The sequence below is a fragment of the Engystomops pustulosus genome, chromosome 9 (genome assembly GCF_040894005.1).
Source record: "Engystomops pustulosus chromosome 9, aEngPut4.maternal, whole genome shotgun sequence".
In the NCBI taxonomy this organism is placed as follows: Eukaryota; Metazoa; Chordata; class Amphibia; order Anura; family Leptodactylidae; genus Engystomops; species Engystomops pustulosus.
The window spans coordinates 23,857,168-23,881,834 of record NC_092419.1 but is presented as its reverse complement, the minus strand read 5'-3'; the positions used below and the strand labels follow the sequence as shown (position 1 = coordinate 23,881,834).

Here is a 24,667-nt window from a genome sequence, read left to right as displayed (position 1 = left end):
ACCGGCTGTACATATATCATTATATACAGGAGATCCCCAGGTTATACCAGCTGTACATATATCATTATATACAGGAGATCCCCAGGTTATACCGGCTGTACATATATCATTATATACAGGAGATCCCCAGGTTATACCAGCTGTACATATATCATTATATACAGGAGATCCCCAGGTTATACCAGCTGTACATATATCACTATATACAGGAGATCCCCAGGTTATACCAGCTGTACATATATCATTATATACAGGAGACACCCAGGTTATACCGGCTGTACATATATCATTATATACAGGAGATCCCCAGGTTATACCAGCTGTACATATATCATTATATACAGGAGATCCCCAGGTTATACCGGCTGTACATATATCATTATATACAGGAGATCCCCAGGTTATACCGGCTGTACATATATCATTATATACAGGAGATCCCCAGGTTATACCGGCTGTACATATATCATTATATACAGATTATTATACTGTACATATATTTTCCAATTGTTTGTTTCGACTTGATTTCTCTGTTAGTTTTTCTTATTTAAGGACAACATTTTTTATGACATTGCAGTTTCTTGTGGACAAGTTTCAGAAATTCTTGTCATTATTAGTCTGGATTTTATCTGGAGGTTAAAAGGCTTCGTTAACCTTGCAGGAAATTTACATATTTTGTGGTAAAATGTCAAACAGCTGAGCTAAGTCTTTGGCTTTTAACATAAAATTCCCCCTGGGAGATCGGCTAATCAGCATATTTACATGGCATCGCTTCTGTAGCTGAAGGCAGCAAAACAAAGCTGTGATCATGTGATCGCGGCCGATGTCCAGCGGCTCCGAAACGCAACAAGGTAACAAACCCAAAGCGAGTCACTAATAGAAGCGCAAACCTGGGGTGACCCTGGGGTAATCACTGCGCCGTCCGCCTTCTACTTCTTTCCGAGACTTTTTTATCGGAGCTGAGACTCTTTTTTTGTGCCATTTGCAACTTTTTTGTCCCACTTCTATATTTTCGGGTGACCTTTACATTTCTTACAACAAAGTTGACCCCTAATTTTATCATGTCCTTAGAAATAATCAGATCACACACAAATTACCTAAAGAGAAACTGACCCCAGAGCAGGGAGCTAAAATGAATTAGATCCCAACTCAGACCCTGGGAATTCTTCAGAGCCCAGAGCAGGGAACTAAAATGAATTAGATCCCAACTCTCTGGGACTCTGGGAATTTTTCAGAATAAGCTTCAAAATATTCAGATCCCAAAAATTATTCCTACCTCCCCAGTTATGAATCATTCCTCAATCTCTTATAATTGTTCCCTAAAATGAATAAGATCCAACACCAGGCACCAAAAATCATCCGGACCCCAGAGCAGACACTAATTCAGATCTAAGACAAGACAAGGTGTCTATGCTTTGCCTTTATGGCTTCTAGATTGCAATTATTTAGGTTCATTGAGACCTGATTATGGGAATAGGTGAGGGTGTGTAGCTTCTGGACATCGATATAGTGGACATAGTGGGGCTTATTTTCTAAGGGTCCGATCGTCGGGTTTCCCTATTTTTTCCGTTTTGCGCTGAATTCCTCCGGGATTTTGAGGCACGCGATCGGATTTTGGCGCAATTGTGCGCCTTTCACGCGACAGAAATCGGGGGCCATGGCCGTCAGACAACCCGACGGATTTGGAAAAACTGCAGAATTTAAAAACCAAAATGTATTGCAAGATCATGCACTTACATGCACCGGGAAGAAGCTGGTGAACTCCAGCGGACCTCGGCACAGCAGCTACACCTACTGGATATCAAGCGCACAACCCTAGTGAATCCCGTCGGACAATGTGCCGCGGGATCGCCACAGGACCGGGTAAGTAAATGAGCCCCAGTGACTTTATAATTGTAGATGTCTCTCTGTCTGTCAGATGTAGTTATTCCATAGGAGTTACAGAGCTGCTATTGGGTCACAAATCCACATTCACCGTGAAACCTAGTGGATGACATTGTGATCCTATTTCATCTTCTTATAGAGCCTAAAATTATTTTAGATTTTTGCAATTGTCTATATGATGGGCATTTGACCCCTCACAATAACTACTGGTTGACCATGAGCCCATGTTTCGCCAATGATAGATCCTTCCCTAAGCACCAAAGACTTCAGGCTCTGGAGAATTCCAGTCTTTATAGAGTCTTTATGTTTCCATCTTCCATCCTTTTAACACCTTAACTAAGGCTCTTATATGTTCTGCATATCGCTGGTGCACAATGGCGCATTATTCTGGGACGCGGAGGGAGCTCAAGGTTAGTTTCCCATTTGTAAATACATAATGTGGCATATGGAAAGACAATACTAAACAAGGTCAGGTGAGGGCATCGCTGTTGACTCTGAAGTATCAGCACAGATGGTTGGAACATCAGATACGAGCGCAGTCACTTTACTGATAACCAACGCACAATTAGACAGCGATTCAGCAGCTGCACACGTTGTTCCCTTTGCTGCGGCACCTTGGGACTGGGTACAAAACACACACAGAATAACTTTTTCGGTTTTGACATCTTATCAATTTGATGCAGCAGTTCAAGCTCTTCAGCGAGACTGCGGAGCGTCCCTGGTGGAAGCGAACATTGTGCGCTGTATAGTAATGTCGCGGCGTCATGTTTGTTCCTGTCGTGCTTTTAGAGTTTGTTTCAGATGAAGTAAATTGTAGAAACTACACAGTTTTGTTGCCTTTAGAAGGAAAACACAGATAAAGGACGGAGGAATAAAAGGGAAATAGACACGCAGGGATAAGGATGGAGCTTGGATTAGTCTAAGCTTCTAGGGGTGTTATGTGATGTGTAACTGATATATTGCTGTGGGTCGTGTATCCCAAACCAGCACCAGGATCCAGATGTAACTGCCCTCGTATTCCTTCCCCCTTCCTTCTCTGTAATTCCCTCCTTCCTTCCCTCTCTCTTATTTTTACCCCCCCCCCTATTCCTGTTTCCCTTCTTTATTCCTTTTGTCCCTCTTATTCTATTCTTTTCCCTTATATTCTTTATTCCTCCCGTCCGTTCTTCCTTGCCTCCCTCTAATTCTTCCCTTCCCCCTTTCTTCATTCATTCCTTCCTTCACTCATTCATCCCTTTCCTTCCTCTTATTCCTTCCCCCCTTTTTCATTCCTTCCTTCATACCTTTGGTTCCCTCTTATCCCTTCCTTCATTCCTTCCCACTTATTCCTGCCTCCCTTCCCTCTCTCCCACCCAACTTCCTTTTCTTTGCTCCCTTCCTCCTTCCTTCCTTTCCTTCTTTCTTCCCTTCCTTCCCTTTATTCTTCTTTTCCTGTTGTCTTACTTCCTACCAAATTAGATATTCCTTCCAATTTTCTTAATTTTCCTTTTGTAAAATTTTTTATTGTCTTTTCTCTTTTTTATCCCCTACCTTTCTTTCCTCTTCTATGTCATCTCCCTTCTTCAATCTTATCTTTCTTCTTCTTTCTCTTTTCCTCCACATATGCTTTCCCCTCCAACCTCCTAGGGATTGTATCTACTCTGATATAGACCTAGACAGGGAATGTGAGGCAGGAGATACCTGAACGCTGCGATTGGTTGCGCAACTTCTTAAATCTAACTCCTCTTTCTTATCTTCTCTTCTTATTTGTCTTCTTTTATATTTCTCCTTATTCGTCTTGTATTTTGATACAACATAATACTTATACATTGGACAATGTTTGGACTGGATGATCAGTGAATGAACAGATCTTCTTGGACACTTGAAACATTCTAGAGTTTGATAATGAGCGATTCACCAAGCCCGTGCGTCCGAGTTCCTTCCTGCTTCTTCCCAGTTCTTCACGATTTCTGTTGCGTGCAAGCCGGCACTGATGCTGCAAAATCCGATCGCGTGCGCCAAAATCCTGGGGCAATTCAGCGCAAAACAAAAAAATTCGGAAAACCCAACAAAAGTACAGCGTTCAGACCCTTAGTAAATGAGCCCCAATGTGTTGCATTCATTCAATGCTAAGCCCCGAGGAAGCTCCGGATTTTCTATGTGGATTGATGAGAGGACAGTCGTATCAGATGATGAAATATAACAGCTGACCCCCAGCTCGGCTCCTTGTATCTCCATTATACAGCCTGGGTCTAGGAGCGAGGTAACAGCGAGGTATCAGCTCCTCGGGTGCCGCCTCCTCCCTCCGCAGGGTTAATGTCCCCAGTTTGGAAACATAAAAGAAAGGTTATCATTTGGCAAGAAGTAAAAGGGCACCCGGATCATCGCCTTCACTTAACTAACCTTTAAGAATGCAATTAACATTTAAAGAAAATAAAGTTTTTAGGAATGTTATAAAATAATTGCCGAAATTTTAATGGTTTGTGTTTCTGTGAGAGTTCCTTAATGCGGCCGAGTGCTGACGATCAGCAGATTATAAAGTGCCCTCTGTACATAAAACATCCGGAAATATCCAGACTAAGAAGCAGAAACCGCTGCAGCCAGGAGAGACCATCATAGTGTATGGTGCCGTCACATCCCAGTTATTACACATCATCACGTATCAGCTCACACACATAGTAAGAGATTTCTGGGGGTTTTTCTATTTTACCATTTCTTCAACTATATTTAGAAAGTTCAGTAATGCTTGCAGTTCTCAAAGGAACCACTAGGACTGATGATAAACTGAGACTTCCTGTTCTGGGCAGTCACTAAGAGCAGATAATCAAAAGATGATGTCACAGCCTATCCCCTCCTCCTCCCTGTACAATGACCTCTATATAGATAACACTGACCCATCATTACGTCACTACTGACAATAGATGATGTCACAGCTTATCTCCTCCTCCTCCCTGTACAATGACCTCTATATAGATAACACTGACCCATCATTACATCACTACTGACAATAGATGATGTCACAGCTTATCTCCTCCTCCTCCCTGTACAATGACCTCTATATAGATAACACTGACCCATCATTACATCACTACTGACAATAGATGATGTCACAGCTTATCCCCCCCCCCCTGTACAATGACCTCTATTTAGATAACACTGACCCATCATTACATCACTACTGACAATAGATGATGTCACAGCTTATCTCCTCCCCCTCCCCGTACAATGACCTCTTTATAGATAACACTGCCCCATCATTACATCACTACTGACAATAGATGATGTCACAGCTTATCTCCTCCCCCTCCCTGTACAATGACCTCTATATAGATAACACTGACCCATCATTACATCACTACTGACAATAGATGATGTCACAGCTTATCTCCTCCCCCTCCCTGTACAATGACCACTATATAGATAATACTGACCCATCATTACATCACTACTGACAATAGATTGATGTCACAGCTTATCTCCTCCCCCTCCCTGTACAATGACCTCTATATAGATAACACTGACCCATCATTACATCACTACTGACAATAGATTGATGTCACAGCTTATCTCCTCCTCCCTGTACAATGACCGCTATATAGATAACACTGACCCATCATTACATCACTACTGACAATAGATGATGTCACAGCTTATCTCCTCCCTCTCCCTGTACAATGACCTCTATATAGATAACACTGACCCATCATTACATCACTACTGACAATAGATGATGTCACAGCTTATCTCCTCCCCCTCCCTGTATATTGACCTCTATATAGATAACACTGACCCATCATTACATCACTACTGACAATAGATGATGTCACAGCTTATCTCCTCCCCCTTCCTGTATAATGGCCTCTATATAGATAACACTGACCCATCATTACATCACTACTGACAATAGATTGATGTCACAGCTTATCTCCTCCTCCCTGTACAATGACCTCTATATAGATAACACTGACCCATCATTACATCACTACTGACAATAGATTGATGTCACAGCTTATCTCCTCCTCCCTGTACAATGACCTCTATATAGATAACACTGACCCATCATTACATCACTACTGACAATAGATGATGTCACAGCTTATCTCCTCCTCCCTGTACAATGACCTCTATATAGATAACACTGACCCATCATTACATCACTACTGACAATAGATGATGTCACAGCTTATCCCCTTCCCCTCCCTGTACATGGACCTCTATATAGATAACACTGACCCATCATTACATCACTACTGACAATAGATGATGTCACAGCTTATCTCCTCCCCCCTCCTGTACAATGACCTCTATATAGATAACACTGACCCATCATTACATCACTACTGACAATAGATGATGGCACAGCTTATCTCTTCCCCCTCCCTGTATAATGGCCTCTATATAGATAACACTGACCATCATTACATCACTACTGACAATAGATGATGTCACAGTTTATCTCCTCCCCCTCCCTGTACAATGACCTCTATATAGATAACACTGACCCATCATTACATCACTACTGACAATAGATGATGTCACAGCTTATCTCCTCCCCCTCCCTGTACAATGACCTCTATATAGATAACACTGACCCATCATTACATAACTACTGACAATAGATGATGTCACAGCTTATCTCCTCCCCCTCCCTGTACAATGACCTCTATATAGATAACACTGACCCATCATTACATCACTACTGACAATAGATGATGTCACAGCTTATTTCCTCCCCCTCCATGTACAATGACCTCTATATAGATAACACTGACCCATCATTACATCACTACTGACAATAGATGATGTCACAGCTTATCTCCTCCCCCCTCCTGTACAATGACCTCTATATAGATAACACTGACCCATCATTACATCACTACTGACAATAGATGATGTCACAGCTTATCTCCTCCCCCCTCCTGTACAATGACCTCTATATAGATAACACTGACCATCATTACATCACTACTGACAATAGATGATGTCACAGTTTATCTCCTCCCCCTCCCTGTACAATGACCTCTATATAGATAACACTGACCCATCATTACATCACTACTGACAATAGATGATGTCACAGCTTATCTGCTCCCCCTCCCTGTACAATGACCTCTATATAGATAACACTGACCCATCATTACATCACTACTGACAATAGATGATGTCACAGCTTATCTCCTCCCCTCCCTGTACAATGACCTCTATATAGATAACACTGACCCATCATTACATCACTACTGACAATAGATGATGTCACAGCTTATCCCCTTCCCCTCCCTGTACATGGACCTCTATATAGATAACACTGACCCATCATTACATCACTACTGACAATAGATGATGTCACAGCTTATCTCCTCCCCCCTCCTGTACAATGACCTCTATATAGATAACACTGACCCATCATTACATCACTACTGACAATAGATGATGGCACAGCTTATCTCTTCCCCCTCCCTGTATAATGGCCTCTATATAGATAACACTGACCATCATTACATCACTACTGACAATAGATGATGTCACAGTTTATCTCCTCCCCCTCCCTGTACAATGACCTCTATATAGATAACACTGACCCATCATTACATCACTACTGACAATAGATGATGTCACAGCTTATCTCCTCCCCCTCCCTGTACAATGACCTCTATATAGATAACACTGACCCATCATTACATAACTACTGACAATAGATGATGTCACAGCTTATCTCCTCCCCCTCCCTGTACAATGACCTCTATATAGATAACACTGACCCATCATTACATCACTACTGACAATAGATGATGTCACAGCTTATTTCCTCCCCCTCCATGTACAATGACCTCTATATAGATAACACTGACCCATCATTACATCACTACTGACAATAGATGATGTCACAGCTTATCTCCTCCCCCCTCCTGTACAATGACCTCTATATAGATAACACTGACCCATCATTACATCACTACTGACAATAGATGATGTCACAGCTTATCTCCTCCCCCCTCCTGTACAATGACCTCTATATAGATAACACTGACCATCATTACATCACTACTGACAATAGATGATGTCACAGTTTATCTCCTCCCCCTCCCTGTACAATGACCTCTATATAGATAACACTGACCCATCATTACATCACTACTGACAATAGATGATGTCACAGCTTATCTGCTCCCCCTCCCTGTACAATGACCTCTATATAGATAACACTGACCCATCATTACATCACTACTGACAATAGATGATGTCACAGCTTATCTCCTCCCCTCCCTGTACAATGACCTCTATATAGATAACACTGACCCATCATTACATCACTACTGACAATAGATGATGTCACAGCTTATCTCCTCCTGTGGACACATGAGGCGCTGTTGTGTGGTGGGCAGGGGGCAGTTTTGGCCGCTAGTCCTCTGATCAGAGCCTTGTATGTTATTATCTCACTGTTTCTCCGGACTTGGTTGGTTTGGATCTCGCTGTGTCTTGTTGTGAGTCGTAGACCTGTATCGGGGTAATGGATGCTCGCTCAGGATTTCTCATTATCCCTCTGATCCGGGAGCATTAGTTAAGCTGAGTTTATTGCCTCAGGTCACTGAACATCATGCGGATGGTCGGAGACTTCCACCTCTTGAAATAATGGGCCCACATATCTCATATCTATCTATCTATCTGTCTATCTATCTATCTATCTATCTCATATCTATCTATCTATCTCATATCTATCTATCTATCTATCTATCTCATATCTATCTATCTATCTATCTCATATCTATCTATCTATGTATCTATCTATCTATCTATCTCATATCTATCTATCTATCTCATATCTATCTATCTATCTATCTATCTATCTATCTATCTATTTATCTATCTCATATCTATCTATTTCATATCTATCTATCTATCTCATATCTATCTATCTATCTATCTATCTATCTATCTCATATCTATCTATCTATCTATCTATCTATCTATCTCATATCTGTCTATCTATCTATCTATCTATCTATCTATCTATCTATCTATCTATACTGAAGCCATGGGATTTCTCTTTAAATTAACCCTATGTAACCCTTTGTTTCTCCAGAACCTGATAAAGAACCTTCCAGAGCAGAAGGAGCTGAACTTGTTGTCACAGCTGAAGGGCGAGTACGAGGACCTGTGTGAGCCGGAGCAGTTTGGAGTGGTGGTAGGTACCGGCGCCATTACTCACTGGACCCTGTCATCTGTCAGGTGGAATAGAAAGAAAGACATTTCAGTCATCTATTGATTTTTCCATTATAGTAACTGCTTACATTGGAACACTGGTGCAGCGCCTCCTGGTAGTGTTATTTATTAGCGCCCGGGCAGATCCTCACAAGAAAAATCATAAGAATAAACAATGTGATAAAAATCTGAGGACTGAGTGACCACCATCTGCACCTCCCCGGAGCGCACACTCAGGATAGGAGCAGGTGGGATCGCGGAACAAAAGTGAAATAATTTCACACAAGATAGATAGATAGATAGATACATAGATAGATATGAGATGGATAGATAGATAGATAGATAGATAGATATGAGATGGATAGATAGATAGATAGATAAATAAATAGATATGAGATAGATAGATAGATAGATAGATAGATAGATATGAGATAGATAGATACATAGATAGATATGAGATGGATAGATAGGTAGATAGATAGATAGATAAATACATAGATAGATATGAGATGAATAGATAGATAGATAGATATGAGATAGATAGATAGATAGATAGATAGATAGATAGATAGATATGAGATAGATAGATAGATAGATATGAGATGATAGATAGAAAGATAGATAGATAGATAGATAGATAGATATGAGATAGATAGATAGGTATGAGATAGATAGATATGAGATAGATATAGATAGATAGATATGAGATAGATATAGATAGATAGATAGATAGATAGATAGATAGATAGATAGATAGATAGATAGATAGATAGATAAGCAGGTAGATATAATTGGATAATAAATACAATTCTAGTGCAGGATTCTCTCATCTCTGTCCCAGGTCATATCTCTCCTCCTCCTTCTTCCGTGCATGCGGTGACCTGTAATCTCAGTATCTGTGTATTGTACGTTGCGGCGTTGTTGCGCTCGTGGCGGATGGCTTTGGAGGGGCAGGTGGCTGATTGATCATCTTGTGAGCGGATTCTTCATTTTAGTGGATTCTTGTGAAAACAGCGATGAGGCAACTACTTGGGAGATTATTAAATTACCTCCACAAAACGTTTGGGCAATTGATGGCGAGTAAGTGGCGCAATTACCACATTGAAGTCAGATTGTGGCGTTGTGGCGGTCGTTACCGCTCACTAATGGCCATCCACATGAATAGATACTAATGAGCAATAAGGAAAATTGCAATTCAGCTTTGAAGAGTGGAATTAAAAATAAATAAGGGGATAATTAGCGCTAAGTGCTACAATGTTTCATGTTTTTTGCTTTTTCCCGATTTCATGAAAGGTGCGGATATTTTCCCCAATTAATGGAAAATAAATAACACCAAATTATAGGACAGCGGCTCGAGGATCCGGCTGCTGGAACGATTCCCTATAAATTATGAAGAAGTTGTTGCGGGTTTTGTGTAACATAAGCAAATTTACATTAATCATAAAAGTTTAAATTACTGTAAAGAAGTTTGGATTTTTTGCTTCTTTTTTTGTTAACTTTTTGTTCAAACTTTAAAAGTTCTCGCTGCATTGGATCATCCATGTCCTGTATCTTAAAAACATTTCTTAAAAATAAACTTCTTGGCTGAGACCCCTGGTGATAACCCATGGGAGTAGCCTGCAGCGCCACCTCTGGCAGGAGGGAGCATTGCATGGTGCACAGTGAAATGAATGTCAGGATACGCTGGGTGCTCCAGAAGTCATTGTGCGGCTACCCTGCCCAATAGGAAGGTTCAGGGGCGTAACTTGAGGGGGTGCAGAGGTTGCGATCGCAACCAGGCCCAAGAGGTTTAGGGGGCCCATAAAGTGTCACTTTCCCATATGAGAAGACTATTACTGACATCACTTGAGCGCCTTATGGCTCCGTTGTCCCATAATTATGCATGTCCCCAGGAATGGTGTTCTCTGACGTCACTGGCGAAGAGCGGCTGTGACAAAGGGGTGAATAATAAGTGCTGGGGGGCATGCAAATTAGTGGATGACGGAACCCTGAGGCGCTCAGGTGACATCATCCCGCTGCCTGCAAGTGTTGCGCATGCGCAAGCAGAGGCTTATTTAGACAGTAGTCACCAGCGAGCTGCGCAAGGAATGGTGTTCTCTGACGTATGCTGTGACAGAGGGGTGCATAATAAGTGCTGTGCGGGCATCCAAATTAGGGGACCACGGAGCCATGAAGTGCTCAGGTGACGTCAGCCCAGAGAAAAAGCAAAAAGCTCTGCCATCAACCCCGTAAGGTAATGAGCACGATTGTGTGGACAGTCTCCTATCAGTAATCTGCTGGTATGTATCTTCTATCTATCCATCCGTCCCTTCATCCATCTAGGCGGTGGCCTGTGGTGTTGGATGTTGGTGCTGTCTGCTCCATGGACGGTCTATATGATCCATACGTCTATGAATGGGATACAACACCTCCCTCTTCACACTCGCAGGACTTTGTCTTAGGCTTCATTTCAGGTGGCAATATAATCGGATCTTTGTGATGTACGACTTTGATATTAGAGAATGGGATCCTGCCCACAAAGACAATTTTTAATACCAAGAAACAAGCAGAGTACGGTGACCTCGCTCCGGAAAATTCCCCAGCCGAACCGGGAAATGAAGCTTCTTCTAGCTAAACAACGTTTTATAGATGACTTTATAGGGAAGATGGAGATAATTGTCCAGCAGGGGAGTTGTTATACCGCAAGTGACTGAGGCTGGAAGAACAGACACACAAGGACATTCTTATTGCCTGTATCTCTATCTATCTATCTATCTATCTATCTATCTATCTATCTATCTATCTATCTCATATCTATCTATCTATCTATCTATCTATCTCATATCTATCTATCTATCTATCTATCTATCTATCTATCTATCTATCTATCTATCTCATATCTATCTATCTATCTATCTATCTATCTCATATCTATCTATCTATCTATCTATCTATCTATCTATCTATCTCATATCTATCTATCTATCTCATATCTATCTATCTATCTATCTATCTATCTATCTCATATCTATCTATCTATCTATCTATCTTTCTATCTATCTCATATCTATCTATCTATCTATCTATCTATCTATCTATCTATCTATCTCCTATCTATCTCCTATCTATCTATCTCTCTCATATCTATCTATCTATCTATCTATCTCATATCTATCTATCTAACTATCTCTCTCCTATCTATCTATCTATCTATCTCATATCTATCTATCTATCTATCTATCTATCTCATATCTATCTATCTATCTATCTATCTATCTATCTATCTATCTCATATCTATATCTCTATCTCATATCTATCTATCTATCTATCTATCTATCTATCTATCTATCTATCTATCTATCTATCTATCTCTCATATCTATCTATCTATCTATCTCATATCTATCATCTATCTATCTCTCTATCATAGAGTGTGCACAGACAGAGGGCACATTCATGTCTCCGTCCTTCATTCCATAGGAGATTAGAGCTCTGTGCTTCCGCATCTGTGCTCAGGGATGGAGAAGGATATGGGGTTTATTAGCCAATAAAAAGTTTAAAAACTAAAATATAATAAAAAACAGTAATTATAATGAGGAGTGCAGCACTCCCCGTAGTGACCACCCAAGGATGGAGTCACCACCGCTTCTCCGCTCGCTACTTTCTTGTATGGGATGTGGCTACATTTGCTTTAATTAGGACTTTTCACGACCTCTACAAATTCAAGGTCATTTGTATCCTATAATAGACGCCGATCCACTGTTTCCGGCACAGCTGGAATTTTCTGGTGAGTCTCCTCTGTTCCCGCACCTCCTCTGTTCCCGCACCAATCAGTGTGATTATTTTCAGATCTGTACAGCCAAATGGGAGGAGCCAGGCTGTCACCTCTTGTCAAGCACAACTTTTCTTACACTACAACATCTTGCTAGCATTTTAAGTAATAAAAGTGCTGTTAAATTATGCTAATTGGTCTCTCAAACTTGGGCTGAAGGAGATAGACTGGCTCCACCCATCTGACAGTAAAGAGCTAAAATTTCAACAATGTTCAGAAATGGAGTAAACTACATTCAGTGGAGCAAACCTCTTGAAGTATGTAAAAAATATTGGGTGGGAGACGATTTGGATAGGTCCTCTTTAGTTGAGAGGAGGTCCTGTTATTGGTGGATCTCTCCAAAGAACATGTGTAGTTGGCTAATGAGAGTCAGACTCTGATCATTAATTATGTGCTAAATTCTATATATCATTAGGAGGAGCCCTGAAAAAGTTCACACCACAAGGACGATTGGTCACTCCCATGAGCAGGATTTATTACTCTATCCTAAGATGCCCTCCAATAGTGACGGCTGCTCCTCAAAGACGTCATTTTCCTTCTCCTTCTTTATTCCAGCTGCAGACCTTCCAGGAGTTGTAGTCATCTCGCAACCCAAGAGCTCTTCCCTCTTAAATAGACAAACCTATTCCTTTTTGGACATTGTGAATTTTTGGGTGGTAGCCAAAGACAATGGGGGACATTTACTAAGGGCCCGATTCGCGTTTTCCCGACGTGTTACCCGAATATTTCCGATTTGCGACGATTGTACCTGAATTGCCCCGGGATTTTGACGCATGCGATCGGATTGTGGCGCATCGGCGCTGGCATGCACGCGACGGAAATCGGGGGGCGTGGCCGAACAAAAACCCAACTTATTCGGAAAAACCGCCGCATTTAAAAACCGATAATGTGCCGCTTGGGAAGCGCTTACCTTCACCTGGTCCAGCTCGGTGTATTCCGGCGCGTTCAGATGATTTTCAGCGCAGCAGCAGGAGGAACTACCTTCATAAATCCCGTCCGGACCCGAATCCTGTTCAGAGAACGCGCCGCTGGTTCGCGAATGGACCGGGTAAGTAAATCTGCCCCAATATCCAGAGAAGGAGAAGCACGGGTCACTGATCATTCTAAGACCTTCTGCTCCAGAGGATTTTACCAGAACCCCTCCTATTTTAGAGCAGGCATGTGATTTATGCGGCTTGCAAAATCTTTTTGTTAGTAATTTGTGGGTAGAAATCTCTGGTTTTCAGGAAATTAACTACTTTTAAATCACACAATTGAAGAGTAGGAATATTTTTGGAAATTGATTCACCATAATGATAGCTAAAGCAGTATGAAAAAGGATGGACCCTTTAAATGACATAGGTACAGTAAGCAGGGGCGGGAACCAAAGAGGGAGGATCCTGCTCTTGGACCATCCCCTGATTTTCTGTTCAAATATCCAGCCCCCAAATATTCCTATGTGCTGTTTCTCTTGTTTTACCTTCCGGGCTCTCTTCAAAATGTCTACTTGTCACTTATTTTCATGATATAATCCCAAGATTCTTCCTAAAAGTAGAACATATATTATTATTTTTTTGGTTGTTTTCACTGCAGAGTTGGACTGTCCTACCGGAGAATCGGAGAATCCTGTATTGGAGCCAGGGGGCCTATTACTAGAGTCTACTTCCTTAAGGTTGATAGAGGAAGGGGAGCAAGGATTCTGATCCACTGTTTCCCATTAAATATTCCATGAATTTTCCGTTTTTCGCTTGGCTTGCGTCGTTACAATGTATCAGTCAGTCATTATGAGCCATACAGATGCGTTCAGGCGTATAATTTATTATAATATAATATTTTGTATTCTGAAGTGCGGATGCTGTGCCCGTGCTCCAAACACAACTCATTTTAGAGGCATTTTGACCTTCTCCTGCTTTTCGTCTTCCTTCTGAAATCTTCTACCCGAGGCCACAATTTACTCTTTGCCCCTTGAACATTAAGCGCATTACAATTTGCGGACACATTTATCAAGCTGAGAGGCGCGATAAGACTCCGCCAGTCTATAACTTCATTATATGACACAGTGGTTGTCGCTGACAGTTAGTGGGTAATCTGTGAGGATGAGCCGGGATATTGGGTGGATGTCCAGGATTTCTGACAATTTAGCTTAATCATTGGATGTTGAAACGTTCTGCTACTTTTTTCATACTTTGTGGATTATTTCTTTACATCTTCAATATCTCTGCCTATTATCTGCAATGAATAACATTCAGGGGTAAAAGCCTATAATGGACCGAAGACTTGTCATACCTGACACCAGTGGGTGAAGTCACCTCGTGTGTCATGGTGATGGATGTGTCCTTACACAGGGGCAGCATATACCTGGCACTGGTGGGTGGAGGCTCAGGGTGCTGTCCCCTTCTCTTTCACGGTGATGGATGTGTCCTTACATGGGGGCATCATGTACCTGGCGCCAGTGGATGAAGGCTCCAGGTGCTGTCACCTTCTGTGTCATGGTGATGGGTGTCTCCTTACATGGGGGCATCATGTACCTGGTACCGGTAGATGAAGGCGCCAGGTGCTGTCACCTTGTGTGTCATGGTGATGGGTGTCTCCTTACATGGGGGCATCATGTACCTGGCACCAGTGGGTGAAGGCTCCGGGTGCTGTCACCTCCTGTTTCATGGTGATGGGTGTCTCCTTACATGGGGCATCATGTACCTGGCACCAGTGGGTGAAGGCTCCAGGTACTGTCACCTCCTGTGTCATGGTGATGGGTGTCTCCTTACATGGGGGCATCATGTACCTGGCACCAGTGGGTGAAGGCTCCAGGTACTGTCACCTCCTGTTTCATGGTGATGGATGTCTCCTTACATGCGGGCATCATGTACCTGGCACCAGTGGGTGAAGGCTCCAGGTACTGTCACCTCCTGTGTCATGGTGATGGGTGTCTCCTTACATGGGGGCATCATGTACCTTGCACCAGTGGGTGAAGGCTCCAGGTACTGTCACCTCCTGTTTCATGGTGATGGATGTCTCCTTACATGCGGGCATCATGTACCTGGCACCAGTGGGTGAAGGCTCCAGGTGCTGTCACCTCCTGTGCCATGCTGATGGGTGTCTCCTTACATGGGGGCATCATGTACCTGGTACCAGTGGGTGCTGTGGTGGTGATGGACATGTCCCCAGTGTTAGTGGTGTGTATACATCAAAAGTTAATTACGGGCAATGATTTCCTCTCTTTGTCCTATGTACAAGACACCTGGAGCTTATTATTATTATTATTTTGAGCTTCTTCTATTTCTTATATCAAAGATTAAAAAAAAAGTCCTCAAACTACAGACATCACCATGACAACCCCAAAGAGCAGCAACCGAGGAGCCGGATCACCTCACAGCGCCCGAGGAGCCGGGGTTGAGTCATTACTTCTCATTGATAGTACTTCAGCCTAGAATAGTGTAGCACATGTGATAGGCTTAGATACGACTGCATGACCATCGGTATCACATGTGAAAAGTTCATGTACATCTTCTTAGCAGTATCACAAAGGAAAGGCTTAGATACCACAACTAAGGGCACTATATAACATTCTGATCCTGTGATTTTGTGATTCTTCACCCTACAGATGAGCACGGTCAAGATGCTGCGACCGCGCCTCAACGGGATCCTCTTCAAGTTGACCTTTGAGGAACACATCAGTAACATCAGACCTGACATCATAGCGGTGACACTGGCCTGCGAGGAGCTGAAGAAGGGCGAAAGCTTCAAGAAAATGTTAGAACTGGTCTTACTGGTGGGAAACTACATGAACTCCGGCTCCAGGAACGCAAAATCTCTCGGCTTCAACATCAGCTTCCTCTGCAAGGTAAGAGATTGGACACTGGGCTCCATGGATTGTGACTTCTTATTGAGTGGCCACATAACACAATGATGTATTTGTTAAGCCACGCACATATTACTGGCGTTACTCTCCGAGTCAGCATTGCCCCCTTCAGTAAGGGCAGGTAATGCAGCCTGTGCCATCACACCAGGTGCGATCCAAACATCATTCAACCGTCCTCATTATCTTTTTTTTTGTTATGTTAAAGTTGTTGTCTGGTGCTACAAATACTGTACTTTGGTCCCATTAGTAATGCAGGACAACTGATCCATCTACACATAATTGCATAATTTGGTTTACTGTTTAATTCCATAGATTCGGGCACCATGTGTAGTTTTGGGAATGCAAAAGCATCATCCATTAAGGTCAGCAGCGACCCCTACAGTAATGGGAGGTCATGCCCTTACTCACTAGCTGCACATCCATAGAGCACAGTCAAATGCAGCGCCAACATTCAACTTTGACATTATTTTTACAATGTTAAAGTTGCCATCTGCCGCCAAAGTCACATTAGTAATATATTCAGTCCATTCTTTATGTTTCCATCACTATAAAGCTGTTTGTTATGTGGTTTTATTCAGGAGATTTTGGTACCAACTTTAGACCTGGGTATTAGGGTCAGTCCCCTCCCAGCTTTGAACAATTATCAGGTGACCATCTGCAGAATTTACTTTAGTAATATGTTCAAATTGCACATCATCCAAATCTGTTTCCATTTCCATCTTTATCGAGTGTCAGCTACAGAAGATTTGGGTATGATAAATCAATCTCCATCAGGACCATCAGTGTCTTTCTCAGAAAAGGGATTTGACACACCCATAGTACATAACGAAAACTGCACCAACGTTCAACTTTATCTATTTTATCACAATGCAAAAGTTTGTATTGGTAGCCTCTCCTGTTAGTAATGCATCCGAATAAATAATCATCCCAGTCCCAAGGGTTGTAATAGGTTCTGGCACCAAGTGTGGAATCAGGTATCAAAAAGCAGGATCCATCGATGGTATCAGTAACGGCCTGTGATTGATGAAAAACAGCGCCAACTTTCAACTTAATTTTTTTACTATCTGCCACCAAAATATGTCACAGAACATGCAGTAAAATGACACATGATCCCAGATCATTCTCTACATTTCCTTTTTATGTGTTCAATTGGTTCTGGCACCAAATAGAAACGGAGGCTGTGACCAGTGTCCTTGTCAGTAATGGCCTCCTCACACTAGTTGCATAGAACTGTGTCTAATTTAGCGCCAACATTCAACTTTATCAATTTTTTTTCCTTTTTATTTTACAATGTTAAAGTTGACAGCTGCCGCTCAAAAACTTTGCAGCAAAAGACACTTAAACTGCATATCACAGTTGCGACTCATCCTAGACCGTTCTTTACATTTGCGTCTACAGCGGGAGGATAACCACACATCCTGTGTCTCCTTCCGCTCTCCCCCCGGATAAATAATTCACGTGCGCTCTGTTATTTCTTCCCCGGTAAGTTTACTTTTCATTGGTTTGATCACAGATCCTTGATTTTAAGTTGTTGTGTTGTGACGCTCTGTGGCATCTTAATTATTAAAAGATCCGATTATCGGAGATGATTTCGAACAAAAGTGCAACGGTGAATTGTAGGGATCACTTCCTGCGCTGTAATTATGACTGACGCTGCTAAATTAGAAGCATAAGTGAAATTGAAAAGCAAAAGCCTTTCCTGTAATTGTCGCGGCCGACTCTGCTGGGCGAGCGGCAGTCACATGCACTTCATCTGAGACGGTTTGTGATTTTTTTGGGATTAAAAGGGATTGGGGATTATAGAGTGCATTGTACATACAAGCTATGAGATTGGTTTCTGGCTCAGGAGCGGCCGCGCACCCATCCTTGGCTGAATCAAGCATGGATTACCCTGGTTTAGCTGCGTGCGCTACATTAAACACGCTGCGGTCAGTGGTCAGCACAACCTGACGGAAATGAATCGTGCATCTGCTGTTAAGTGAGCAACGGCCGCCTGAGCTCGTTCCAATGCTGTATCCAGGCAGCTTTGAGTGCACCAGATCGAAATTTCAGCTGATGAGGTCCAGTTATGTCCTATATAACCGCCCCCCCCCCCAGATTATAACAATATGTAAAATCCAGATGCAGCAGAGCTGATGTGGTCAGTTGGTATCACACTTTATATGCATCTAAATTTACAAGGGTGTAGATAATGTTAAAGCAGCAAAGTTGGGTTTGTCATTTAGCACCACTTATGCTGAGATGTGTTAGAGAAAAATCTTTATAGACAGATGGAGCTGCGTGTCATTGTGGCATCCTGGAAGTTCCCCGGGGGAATGAGATGTTAGAAATGATTAAATATCAAATGTAAAACAAACTAGAAGCCAAAGATAAAAATAAAGTTTAAGCAGTGATTCCTTGGGGGCGGTGATGCATAGGATAGAGGGGTGGTGCCACCAATAGACTTTGTCCTGCCCATGCTTATCACTTACACAAAGGGATGAATATGAAAGACGCTGGGGACAACTATAGAACATGTCCTGCCCATGCTTATTACTTTATCCAATGAAATAAAATGAAGAAGACCATAGTATGGAAACTAGAAGGGGCCTGGGACAACTTATAGCTTCCTTAGGGTAGGGACGTATAGAAAGGAGGATGGGGCTGTCATAAAGCTGGTCTTGCCCATACATATGAGAACATAAGACAAAATAAATCTGCCCTGTGGGAAAATATAAATTAAGTGGAAGGTGATTACTGGGAGGAGCCCAGAAAGAAAGGCATTTAAAAAGTGATTCTTTGGGGGTGGGAATTCATAGGAAAGAAGGTGGAGCCTCCTTATTACATTTATTCCATTGAAATTGTAAAGTGAACCTTGAGATAAGCTAATCTATCACTTTCATTGTGGTGTGAGCTCCTCAAACTAGGGTCCCCTTGTTAAGTTCTGATACTGATGTAGTTTACTACAAATAAACTCTGAAGGCCATGTCTGAGATATTCCAAACTTCAGATGGAAGAAATTGAATCTTGGGGGAAATAACTTTTTTGTATTTATTTGTAAATAGAAGTGACTGACCTGGAAGTGGAAGAGACCAGGATAGAAATCTTTTTATAGTGATTCCTTGGGGTGGAAATCTATAGGATGGGGGTGTGGCTATCATGTATTTTACTTTTCTCATGATTATTACCACATTGAAATGATTAATGTCAGGATGCAGGGGTAGTGGACCCACTGAACCACCGTGGACGATGACATAAGACGACACCTGGGAGCGGAGACTAAGTGGTGCCCGTTTTTCACCGGAGACCGCCACAAAACAGGTCGGACCTGCTGCGGCGTGATACCACCAGGTGTTTGTCTGCATTAGGATAGGAGCTGAATCGTGATGCAGAGACAGTGTTGGGGACAGGCAGGAGGTCATGATGGGCAGCACAAGATCAGAGTGTCAGGACAGTCAGCACAGGAGCAAAGTCAGGAACAGAATTGATGTCACAATTGGATATCACTATAAATGCACAGGACATAGGGAACAAGCTTTTTCTAAGCTCAAAGATTCGGCAAGGGACAGGAAGGGGCTGGCAATTTATCAGGGCAGGCTGCTGACCAGCGCCAATTATCAGCACACTGGCCCTTTAAATCTTACAGGCCGCATGGACACAGAGAGGCACATGGGTGCACCTGCGACCCGGGGTACGGGTTGCAAGAGCAACCAGGACAAATAAGTTATTATTGAATTATTGAACTCATACTTCATCTTCTTTTTCCTCGGATGACTTAGTCCTCTCTTCTTGTAAAGCCCTGACATGTCATACCGTTGATGTAATATCAAAGTAAACTCTGAGGAAACTGCCTGTTGCTTAATAAATATCAAACTAAAAAAAAAATGTAATCTCTTGGGAAATATCATCATTCTCTCAATGAGAAATATAACTACAGTCTGGTAACTGTAAGAAACAATCAACGATAAGCAGATGAGTGATTCCTTGTGGGCGGGTATTCATAAGAAAGAGGCTGGGGCTGTCAGTTAGCCCCGCCCATGCTTAGCAGATTTTTCCATTGAAATTACAACTACTGATTTCATCTTGTATTTCCTTGGATGAGCCCGGCCTCTCTGTCGTCCTCTTGTCAAGCTCTGGCTCCATCTCATATGGTTGATGTGACTAGAAGTAAACTCTGAGGAACGTGCCCGTTGTCTGCCACACTTCAGATGAGATAAATCTAATCTGTGGGGAAATATCATCATCGCGTTGTTTTAGAGGAAAGAGATTAGGATTTTTAAATCAAACGCTGCACACAGACTCTCCGTCATCTTTTGGGAAATGGATTCTCCGCCGCAGCAACAACTTCCCATTAGGAAATAATAATAAACATTTGCATGGACGATCAGGAGCCGCAGAACTCTTCAAAAGCAGAGTATTGTCCGGATCCCCAACCCCAACCCCCTCCCCCCAAAAAATTCTCATTTATATCTTGTAATAAAGTTGCAGACACATTATATTGGACACTTTGTTTCCATGATTGTCGGCTGATTATTACTCTGTAGCATCTTGTGGTGATTAGACTCTGTCGCTACAGAAAGATCTGCAGATACTTTGATGTTGATTTTTAACCCTGTAATTGTCCGCATCAGGGAAGCTGCCGGTCAGGCTGTAGATTTAGATGGTGTCTATTGGACCCAAAATATCATCCTCCTCTGGGGCCTAAGGTGCCTCCTAAGGAAACGCACTCCTTGGGGAGTTGATGATACTTAACAATCACTAAAAACTGCAACATCTTAGTTATCACAGAATCTTAATATTTTATAAATCTTAAACTTCGTTCTGGTTTCTTTCTAGTCTTGAGTGTCAGCGTTCACTGCGGTCTTTGCATTTTGTTCATGATTAAAGAAATTTTGTAAGAACATATCAGAGCTTCTATATGTGACTGTGCAGTATGTGACTCAGTGTGGCTCAACTTACTTTGAACTTTCTCGAATTTTTACTTTCCTTTTATCTTGTTAAAAATGTGATAGTCCGAAGTCCTCTATTGTGCGGGTGAAGATGATTCATGTGTCAGTACATTTAGCAAAACATGTAATTGTCTGAGTGATGGGTCTGCTGTGCCTCCATATATCTAGTCCTACAATAGAGCCCCGCATGCCATCTATCCGAGAGTGCTCCCACCAGATACCTAGATAAACAGACAAACAGGACACAAAATAGCCCCTGTATATGGAATAACAATGATGCGGGCACAAGACCTTTGCTTGACTTCATCCACACGAGCGGGGAATAGACATAACACAAAAGACGTTTCTCTGCTGTAAACCACACAATTTATCAACCTTCAATCTATTTAGATCCAAGATTTATGTACAATAAAAGAAAACTGAGCCTGGGGTTATAGAACAGAATATATACCCAGGATGTGTCTATCCATCTATATTTATCTCCTCTCCATCTATCTATCTATCTATCTATCTATCTATCTATCTATCTATCTATCTATCTATCTATCATCTCATATCTATCGTTATCTATCTTCTATCTAACTTCAATCTATCATCTATCTATCTCATATCTGTCACATATACATATGAGATATATAAAAGATAGATATATAGAAATATCGATACATAGGCTGTTCTAGATAGATAGGCAAAAGGAATTCACCGCCCTTGTACCGGGGAGAGACTACAGGCTGGCCCCATACCTGTTGAGACTACAGACCAGAACCGTACATGGAGAGACTACAAACCGACCATGTACTTGGAGAGACTACAGACCGGCCCCGTACCTGAAGAGACTACAGGGTGGCTTTGTACCTGGAGAGACTACAAACCGGCCCCATGGCTGGAGAGACTACAGACCAGCCCCGTACCTGGAGAGACTACAAACCGACTCCATACCTGGAGAGACTACAGACCGGCCCGGTACCTGGAGAGACTACAGACCGGCCCTATACCTGAAGAAACTACAGACCGGCCCCATGGCTGGAGAGACTATAGACCAGCCCCGTACCTGGAGAGACAACAGACCGGCCCGGTACCTGGAGAGACTACAGACCGGCCCCGTACCTGGAGAGACTACAGACCGGCCCGGTACCTGGAGAGACTACAGACCGGCCCCGTACCTGGAGAGACTACAGACCAGCCCGGTACCTGGAGAGACTACAGACCGGCCCGGTACCTGGAGAGACTACAGACCGGCCCTATACCTGAAGAGACTACAGACTGGCCCCATGGCTGGAGAGACTACAAACTGACCCCGTACCTGGAGAGACTACAGACCGGCCCCGTACCTGAAGAGACTACAGGGTAGCTTTGTACCTGGAGAGACTACAAACCAGCCCCATGGCTGGAGAGACTACAGACCAGCCCCGTACCTGGAGAGACTACAAACCGACTCCATACCTGGAGAGACTACAGACCGGCCCGGTACCTGGAGAGACTACAGACCGGCCCTATACCTGAAGAAACTACAGACCGGCCCCATGGCTGGAGAGACTACAGATCAGCCCCGTACCTGGAGAGACAACAGACCGGCCCGGTACCTGGAGAGACTACAGACCGGCCCCGTACCTGGAGAGACTACAGACCAGCCCGGTACCTGGAGAGACTACAGACCGGCCCGGTACCGGGGAGAGACTACAGACCGGCCCCATGGCTGGAGAGACTACAAACTGACCCCGTACCTGGAGAGACTACAGACCAGCCCCGTACCTGAAGAGACTACAAACCGACCCCGTACCTGGAGAGACTACAGACCGGCCTGGTACCTGGAGAGACTACAGACCGGCCCTATACCTGAAGAAACTACAGACCGGCCCCATGGCTGGAGAGACTACAGACCAGCCCGGTACCTGGGGAGACTACAGACCGGCCCGGTACCTGGAGAGACTACAGACCAGCCCTATACCTGAAGAGACTACAGGGTGGCCCCATGGCTGGAGAGACTACAGACCAGCCCCGTACCTGGAGAGACTACAGACCGGCCCCATGGCTGGAGAGACTACAGACCAGCCCCGTACCTGAAGAGACTACAGACCGGCCCCATGGCTGGAGAGACTACAGACCAGCCCGTACCTGGAGAGACTACAAACCGACCATGTACTTGGAGAGACTAAAAACCGACCATGTACTTGGAGAGACTACAGACCAGCCCCGTACTTGTGGAGACTACAGACCGGCCCTGTACTTGACGAGACTACAGACTGGCCCAGTACCTGAAGAGACTACAGTCCGGCCCCATGGCTGGAGACACTACAAACCGACCACATACTTAGAGACACTACAGACTGGGCGTACATGTCATGCCTAGAGAAGTGTGATACCAGGGACTGAGAGTGACGGGTGATATCAGGGACTCCTATAACCCACCACACCCCATCCTGCCACCCTCTCCAACAATCCCATATTCTTTAAATCGGAGGTGTAACTAGGAGCAATGTGCCCATAGGCAGACTTATGAATGGATCCCCTTCCCCTTAAAACGATGTAGGTTTGTACATTAACATATATACTCATGCACACATGCATACAGTATACACACACAATGGGGCACATTTACTTACCCGGTCCTGTCGCGGTCCAGCTGCGCGTTCTCCGTCGAGAATTCGGGTCTTCTGGCGATTCACTAAGGTAGTGCGCCCGATGTCCACCAGGTGTCGCTGCTGCGCTGAAGTCCGCTGGAGTTCACTGGAGTTCACCATCCGTTGCTGGGTGCAGGTAAGTGCGTGTCGAGTGACACATTTTTAAAAAAAAAAATACGGCAGGTTTTTCCAACGGCCACGCCCTCCGATTTCCGTCACGTGCACGCCGGAGCCGATGTACCAAAATCCAATTGCGTTTGCCAAAAACCCTTGTTAAATGCGGCGCAAGCGGAAATCGTCAGGAAACCTGACGAAAATGCGGTCCGCGGACCCTTAGTAAATGAGTCCCACTGTTTATAAACACTGTATATACATACAGTATATGCACACACATACAGCAGATACA

General features: G+C 43.3%; 1 protein-coding gene across 4 annotated transcripts in view; it reads left to right on the top strand.

Moving 5' to 3' along the window:
- DIAPH2 (diaphanous related formin 2) overlaps positions 1-24,667 on the top strand; it is a 784,751-nt gene that overhangs the window by 366,390 nt on the left and 393,694 nt on the right. For all 4 annotated transcript variants that reach the window (XM_072125632.1, XM_072125631.1, XM_072125630.1 and 1 more), the window contains 2 exons: positions 8,945-9,046; positions 16,455-16,694. In XM_072125632.1, coding sequence (XP_071981733.1) covers positions 8,945-9,046; positions 16,455-16,694 — 342 coding nt within the window. The remainder of the gene's footprint in view (positions 1-8,944; positions 9,047-16,454; positions 16,695-24,667) is intronic.